Genomic DNA, 8,443 nt, shown 5'->3' with positions numbered 1-8,443 from the left:
AAGAAAGCTTGGGTTTCTACATAACTGAGGGAAAGAGACACTGACTCTTTTTTTTTTTCCTTGGATATAGCTATTAGATATACTTTAGCATGCTTGGAAATATCAGATTTTTTTTTCTATTTTATTTAAGCTGAATTCTTAATTGACTTTTTTTTTTTGTGGTGGTGGTTTTTTACGTGCATATGTTTCCTGGAGGCTTTTCAAAATGTGAGCTTTGGCAACTTATAGCACCATATTTCCAGATTCTTAAAAAAAAATTCTTCATAAATGTCTCTGTATTGGTCCTATTTCCTATTATCTGGTATATTAAAGCCTTGTAGCATAATTTACTTGTGCACATCTGTATGAGTGGCTAATCAACTCCATTACTGTGCTGTCACACCCAGCTCCCTAGGACACTACAGAGTTTGCAGCAATGGTGCTTAGCAGCTGTACAGTGCTTGACATTTTATAAGAATTAAGTAACTGAGTTTCAAGAATGCATGGAGCTGTCTTGGAATCCCCATTTCACAGATAAATTGAAATGAGGTAGTAAAAAGGACTTTTCTAATCCCAGACAGGGAGTAAGTTCCTGCCTCTGCTCGTTGCCACTGCTGTTGTTCCCTCCAAGTGAACAATCAGGAGAAGGGTGCTGGCAGATTAAAGCAAATGGGGTGTGACAAACTGAGGGATTTTGAGTTTAGGAAAGGTGGGGGTCTTAAGCATACACCAGGATTGAGGCTTGCAGAGGGCCTGACTGGAGAAAGCTTCAGAACAGGGGCTGCCACAAGCCTCTGTGAAGCCATGAGGTCTTCCAGCCATCAAAGACCTCAGAGACAGCTGCAGAGCTGCATCTTTCCCAGCCCTTTGCCACACACATCCATGTCTTGTTACCAGAACCCAGAGCACAGCCAGGCATGCATCACACTGACACTGTCTATGGTTCTCTTGGAAGTATCAGTCTTTCCCCACGACACTGAGGTAGGAGAAATGTGTGAAAAGTAAAAGAGGTAAGTGTTAAACTAATCTGAGAGCACTGGCAAGGGTAAGACATGGGACAGCAGAGTCCCAGGTGAGAAAGTACTGTCTCCTTGGTTCACCTGTGTTAACAGATCCTATTGCTTTTCTGTCTTATTTTTGCTATTGTGCTCTTATTCAGATTGCTTCCTTCTAGATCACAACCTTGTTTGCTAACCTCTCCCCAGTGTGTAGTGGCCTCTGATATCTCCGTAAGACATTTTCATAAGGAGCTGTTTGGGCTTATTCCTCTGACTATTTCCTGTTCAGTCCTTCCTGTCCCATTGGATTGAGGGTATTATTCTCTGAGCAAAGGAAGGAAAACAGGGGGGGCACTTTAAAGAAACAAGAGTCCAATAGCTAAAAGCAGAAAAGGCTTTGCTTGCATTGCTCTGTCCATTTAGACAGGAATAGAGGTAAAATGAGGGAGATACAGAACTATCTTGAACACGCAATGCAGGAGGCACTGTCAGCTGGGTTCTGAAACAAGCAGTGGATCTGCAGAGCTCCCTGAGGGACCAACCTTTCCTTCCTCGGCTGAGGAAGAGGCAGCAAGTTGCCTTTCTTGCCCTTACAAGGTGGCCGAGACTGGAGTGTGACGGTCACAAAGCAGTGACAGCGCGATGGGCTCCCGCAGCCCTGCAGGGTGTGAGGTGTGCCTGGCCCGCAGGCCCCGCGGGGCAGGCATCGGCATCCCGGGCTGGAGAGCCCTGAGCAGTCCCAGCCCAGCAGCAACAGGCGCTTTACAGGGAGAAGGATGATTTAAAAATGCAGTGGACAATCCCCTGTATTGTGTCTCTAGGCCTAATGAGCGCCAGGCCCGAGAGCGGGCCCAGGGCGGGAAGCCAGGAGCTGGAGAAGGGCAGTGGAAGGATGAGCGGGAGCACAAGGCGGGGATGGGCAGTGGGCTGTGACCAGCGGGGTCAGGAAACGTGTCTCCTCAGGGAAACGTGATGCAGAAAGAAGGGCTGTAGTGCGGGGAAAGTGTGTGTTGTGGCGCTGGCAGCAGGGGAGGGAGGGAGCCCAGCAGGGCCCTGGCTGGGCCGGCTCCGAGGGCGAGGGCAGGAGGGGCCCGGGGGTGTTGGTGGCACCTCTGAGCGAGCGCTGATCTCATCTGGATGCTGTGGTACCTTGACAGCCCCACTCTGTGTTCACATGTGGCTGCAGGGGCTTTTTGGTGGCTGCTAAATTTATTTTGCTTTCGTTATTTGAGTAAACCTGGGAAATTTTTTGACACCACAAATGTTCCCCAAGTGGGAGAGGCCTCACTGCCGTGCTCTCTGCTGAGTGACTGTCTGAGTGTTTGCTGCTGCTGGTGGGGAGCCACAGGCAGTCCAGGACCTGGGTCGTGCACCTGGGTCAGGGTGGCCCCCGGTACCAACACAGGCTGGGGGATTAAGGGATAGAGAGCAGCCCTGCCGAGAAGGACTTGAGGGTAATAGTGGATGAAAAAGCCAATGTGAACCAGCAATGTGTGCTGATAGCCCAGAAAGCCAGTCATATCCTGGGCTGCATCAAGAGACTCATGGCCAGAAGGTTGAGGGAGGGGATTCTGCCCCTCTGCTCCTCGGAGGTGGGACCCCCTCTCCGGTGCTGTGTCCAGTTCTGGGGTCCTCAGCGCAGGAAAGACATGAACCTGTTAGAGTGGGTCCACGGGAGGCCCCAGAAATGATCAGAGGGGTGGAACACCTCTCCTATGAAGAAAGGCTGAGAGACTTAGGTTTGTTCAGCCTGGAGAAGAGAAGGCTCTGGGAAGACCTTATTGTGGCCTCTCAATACTTAAAGGGAACCTATAGGAAAGATGGGGACAGCCCCCTTAGCAGGGCCTGTAGCAGTAGGATAAGGGGTGATGGTTTTAAACTGAATGAGGGGAGATTTAGACTAAATATAAGGAAGAAATATTTTTACAATGCAGATGTTGAACCACTGGCACAGGCTGCCCAAAGAGGTGGTAGATGCCCCATCCCTGGAGCTTTGATGAGGCTCTGAGCAACATCATCTAGTTGAAGATGTCCCTGCTTGTTATAGGGGTGTTGGAGTAGATGACCTCTAAAGGTCACTTCTGACCCAAAACATTCTGTGACCTGCACCAGGCCCTGCAAGGAGCTCTGAGTATCATCTGGTGGCTGCAGTTTGGTGCCCAATCTGCACCAGTATCACTTTCACAGGTGTCTCTGTGCAATCCAGTGCAGGAGACTTTGCAGAGCTTTGGGGCTCTGCAGAGACACTTCTGTCCATCCAGTCACTGCAAGTGCTGCTGCTCTTGGCATGGTATATGGGCCCTCCCTGCTGCCTGTGTATCCTTGCAACTTGATGCCAACAGAAGTATCTCCCCAAAATAATACAGGTTACTTCTCCAAAGTCTTGTCTGCGGGCAGCCTAGTCCATTTCAGAATAGCTTCAGAACACTTCTGAAATCTGTACCAGGTATCAACAGCCAATACTCTACAGGAAGCTCATTTTAAGTCTTTCTGTGCATATCTTCTGTAAAATGTAAACACTGTGAAAATGCAGCCTTCATGTGTTACGTGGCTTGAGGGCCTGGTCTTGGAGCAGGGGCTGTGGGCTGAGCAGTCATTTGTACATGATGCTCCTTCCTCATGTTGCTGTAAACATCCTGCTGTCCTCTTCCCTAAAGACTTTCCTGTAGCTTCTCTTCAACAAACCATCACTTCCCCTGAAGTCAGAGCTTGTACATAATTCTCTTCTGTGCCACATGGGAGGCTGGTTTTTTGGGTTTGGTTTTTTGGGGGTTTTTTGGTGGTTTTTTTTTGGCTGGTCTGCCTTCCTGGAGTCCCTTAACTAGGTACTTCATGCTTGTTTAGCCATGGGTGGGCCAACCCAGTGAGTTCTCACAAGCCTTGCTCACACAGGCCCACAGTGTCATTCAGGCTCTGACTAATTCACTGTTCAGGCCACAGCAGTGTCATTTCTCCAAGTCACAAGCCATTTCTAACTGCAAGAAACCAACAAAAAAAGGGGGCTAGCATTTCACCCAAGTGCCTTCCTGTTGCATGGATGGACTGAGGCTGCAGCCATTTGGCTGCTTTCTCATGTACATGCTGCTGGCAAGGAGCAGAGGTTTCACTGACTAGGTTTGTGGCCTGTTGGCAGGGCTCTTGGTCATCCCCCTTAGTCTGTGGGGTAGGTGCATAGAGGAGAGCTGAGATGACTTGCCTAAATGAGGCACTCTACTTTTAGACATTTAAATGAAAGCAACATTAATTCCACCCGACATATGAGTAGATGGCTGAGCTGAACTTTTAATTGTCTGGTTGTTGGATTTCTTCTAATTAATTTTTTTTCCCCAGGACACCCAGTCAGAACCAACATGAGAAACAAACTGTGCCTCCAGAGCATTTCCTTCTTCCTCTTATTCCAGTACAGTAAGTTCCCAGATACCTCTTCTAGGGTGTGCACCCACAGGATTTATCTTGGTGGCCATTGATACAGGCTCTGCTGGGATGTGCATAGCACAAGATTGCCATGGGACAGCAAGCACAAGATAGGTACTAAGTGAGAGGATTCCATGAGATAATGAGTTATGGAAGAGCCTCCATGGGCAATGGAGGACAGACACAAGAAAGTGCATGGCTAGGTAGAGCTCAGGCAGACTGTATAGCACTCCAAGGAGCAGCACCAGTGGGGAGAGTGCAGAGGACATGCCTGCCTTGCATCAAAATGTCTCCTGTTGACATTTAGAGCAGGATTTCCCCCACAAAAAAAATGCCTTTGCTCTGGTGGCCAAGACCAGGATATCCTCAGGACTTATGGCTGCTGTTGGCAGGCCAGCCAGGGACAGGGGCTGAGCCTGTCCTGGTGTGAGCCCCTTAGCTCAGGACTGTGCTGTGCAGTCTCTCTGCCTTTCCGCTGGTTCCAGCCCCCGACACAGGCTGCAGCTGACTCAGAGCTGGCTCTCTGAACAGGTCAGCTGGACAGAAATCAGCAGTGACAAGTGTCTGCAGGGAACAGGTGCAAGTTTAGCATTTTACATGCTGCTTCTAGCCAGAGCAATGGACCTGCTCCAAACCTAAATTAGCAGAAAAGATTAATTTAGAGTTCTGTCTTGCTGCCATACAGTACCATTGGTGTCTGGACTGAATTTTGTGTAACACAAGCCAGGGAATTGCCCTGTACTAATTTCAGTTTGGACCAAACGAGATCTAGCTGTTAAAAGTATTTGATTTTTGTTTCTGAAGCTGCCAGAGACAGACGATTCATCCTAGATGTAACTGGGTTTAGGACACTTAATTATTCCATTCACAGTAAAAAACATTCCTCTTCTGAATTTTGTTAACAGATTCTTGCCCAAAGATACGCTTGCAGCTTGCCAGCTACCTAGGGATAGTAGTCCCTCTGACTGATCAACATAATAGCATAGAAGAATGCTAGTTGGCAGTGCTGATTAGCTTATCAATACCTGCTCCCCTCTCTAAAGAAAAGTAATGATTTTAAAACCCCATCTATATGGGAGAGTAAAGTTAGGCTAAGGTAGCAAAAGTATGTTGTTCAGGGCTCTGGAAAAAACAGTGCTTGTACCAGGGCTCTCTGAAGAGCCTATTGAGGGCTCAAAATAAAAAGTTAAAACTTAATGAAAAAAAATTGAACAAAATTCTGAAGTCAGTGTAAAATGAAAAAGTCAAAATGAAACAAAGTGACAACCACATAATTTTCATGACTTACAGTTCAGTAAAGTGCATATACACCCTTGGGGTCAGTCCATCTTGAGCATCACCAAATGTCTTCTGTTGACATTCTGTCTCTTTGGGGGGGCCTTGCACACAGATCTGAGTGTTGCCCAAAACTCCTGTAGGGAGAGCAGCATGTGCTCTGAGGCAACAGGACTAGGAAGAAACTTCTGTTATTAGTGAAGTCAGTGGGAAAAGTTGGACCTTGTTTTCCTTTGAACTTATGAGCACTTTCAAATTAGTTAATTCTCTTAATGACCAGTGTAAATTCTACAGTTGCCTCTCGAGTTCTCTTTAGAGGTCTGTTGCAGTTTAAGTGATTAATAAGTTATTCCTATCACTTCAGTATCAGAATTATTAATGGAAGTTATAGGAACTGCAAATTTGCCATATTTTTTTTTCCAAAATTCCATGAAAAGCATATTCTGAGCCGCTGGAGATGAAAAGTATTGATGCTGCAGGTATCAAGCTGTAAAAAATAGTAAGCAGAGAGAATGATAAAGAAATAATTACTAAAATACCACCTTTTTCAAATGTGCAAGATGCCACGTAGATGTGTGTCATAACACTAGCAAAAACAGTACTCAGTTTAGGAAGTGGTATCATAAAAATGTTTGAATATGCTACTGTTCCTGATGGGGTCATTGTGCCTCTCTTATCTGATACATAAACTAGAACTCTTAAAGAACTAGCATGTCACTCTCCTGTAATGACTGTACAAGAGGGGACAGAGAGAAGCTTGAAAATTCAGCCACATTTTTTGAATTTCCTGGTATTTAGGCATGCCATTTGCTCCCACAGCATTTTTAATAGACTTCTGTCTCATGCTGATCTTGCTGGCAATGACTCTGCTCCCTGTAGAGATGAAAAACATCTTACACTCCACAACTGGAGACTTCTTTGGGGTTGGCACAGAGTGGTCTGTTCCCTTCAGATTTAGTGGGAGCCCTGAGGACTGTGTATGTTGATATTAAAGTTCTGCTTCCTTCATTATGGAAGCTGATACTGTGTTTTCTCTTTCCAAACCTACAGTTACATGTTGTGAAAACCTCACTTGTTTTGTGGACTATGTGCAGACCCTGTCCTGTATCCTGAGCAATGACTTGGGTGCTGGTTCCTATCACCTCACTGCAACATGGTACGTCCCAGTAGGATGGGCAGAGGGCAGTCCTCAGGAACTTCTAACACAGCCATAGCACAGAGGTGTCCTTCCATCCTCTTTGTTAGGTAGAATTCTTGTTCTTGCTGCCATGCTGGTTTTTACTTGGTACTTCACACATGCTCCAGTTATAAACTGGCTTCTCCCCTAGCAAAGGATCCCTGTGTCCACTGACTGCTACACTGACTCTGGCTTCCTTGGCATCATTTTCTCCCCTGCCCTGGGGATACCTTGCCCTTTGCTGCTGTTAACAGTGGACTTTCACTCGTGTGCTGGCAGGGCTTGTCCAAGACCTTTTGGCTGCTCTTCTACCCCAGCAAGGAAGTGGGTGCAGTCCTGGGCTGTGCAGCCCTGGTGAGCACATTTCTTTTCCATGAATACTTCAGCCTCACTTTCCTGCTTCTCTCAAAGATGCTAAGCTGAGCAAATAGAAGAGGAAAAAAATTGTCAAAGTTCAAAGATAATTTTTTATTTGAACATGATGCCTCTTTTTTCTCTTATTGATTTCTGTGTGTGATGGTTCAGCAACAGATTAGTCCAACTGTATACAGCATGTAGTAGATGTGGACTTGTTTGTTTGTTTGTTTTGGTGGTTTTAGGTTTTCTGAGGAAGATCCAAAAAATACTGTGGCTGCCTGCAGTCTGCTGCAGTTGCCCAGGAACACCAGTCACAAACAGTACACATGCACTGTGGACATGACTGTACTCCTGGCAGATATCAAAGTCCAGGTGGATGTTACAGAGATGGTTGGCAAGCAGCACCTGATTTCCAAAAGCTTTTATATGGCAGAGAACAGTAAGTACAAAAATAGTGGATTTGATAGATACTGTCTGACTATCTCTATGTGCCAGGATAGTCTGGGCAAGGAGGAAGCAGCCAGTGGCTGGGGGGTGTTGGGTGTGCACTCCTCTACACAGAGCACTGTGCTCTTATTGTTGCTATTGTAAAGTACAGAAAAATTTATGCTTGATGCTGAGCTGAGAGCTGGCTGGGCCCCAGCCTTTAATGGGGAAATTCCTGCTCCCCATGAAGTAGTAGGTGATAAATTTCCACCTAGACCAGTCTCATACCTAGACTATGCAAGTGTTCCTGCATAGAATCTAAAGGGCAGGAGGAATTGCTTTAATTTGAAGTACCACAAATATCCTCACAGGAGTCCCAGGAGGATCTTGCAGTGGCCACCTGAACAAACATGACATTATTGTGGATGGCACAAGGTGTCCCAGCCACAACGGAGGTGGTACTTCATGTTTCTGAGGCAATTCCTAACCATCTCTTCTGCATGACAGGAGGACTGGCTTGGTTGGAATGCTTGTGTGTTCTGAGCTGTGCAGCAAACTCTGAAGAAAAGGCATGGTTAGCCAGGCAGACAGGTACCATGCAGGCATATGAAAAATGAGTTTTCTACTTGGATTCTTTTGAAATTAAGCTCTACGTGAGAAGTGTAATCTTTTTGCCAAACGCCACCACATTTCAGGAAAGCCCCTTGCCCCCACTGGCAGCCTATAGATTGGGTTGTGCTGCTTTGCCTGTGTCCCACACGCCCCATACAGAGGATTCAGCTCAGGGATGGAGCCTGCAGACTAGTGCTGGACTTTG

The 8,443-nt window shown here is 46.7% G+C and overlaps 1 protein-coding gene across 1 annotated transcript in view; it reads left to right on the top strand.

Moving 5' to 3' along the window:
• Window positions 1–4,327: 4,327 nt before the first annotated feature.
• Window positions 4,328–8,443, top strand: part of IL21R (interleukin 21 receptor) — an 11,870-nt gene continuing 7,754 nt past the window's right edge. The window contains exons 1-3 of the mRNA XM_010002561.1: window positions 4,328–4,382; window positions 6,717–6,822; window positions 7,443–7,639. Of these exons, the coding sequence (XP_010000863.1) occupies window positions 4,328–4,382; window positions 6,717–6,822; window positions 7,443–7,639 (358 nt within the window). The remainder of the gene's footprint in view (window positions 4,383–6,716; window positions 6,823–7,442; window positions 7,640–8,443) is intronic.

The sequence above is a fragment of the Chaetura pelagica genome, unplaced genomic scaffold (assembly GCF_000747805.2).
Source record: "Chaetura pelagica isolate M959 unplaced genomic scaffold, ChaPel_1.0 scaffold438, whole genome shotgun sequence".
NCBI classification, from domain to species: Eukaryota; Metazoa; Chordata; class Aves; order Apodiformes; family Apodidae; genus Chaetura; species Chaetura pelagica.
This window is presented reverse-complemented; position numbering and strand designations above follow the sequence as displayed.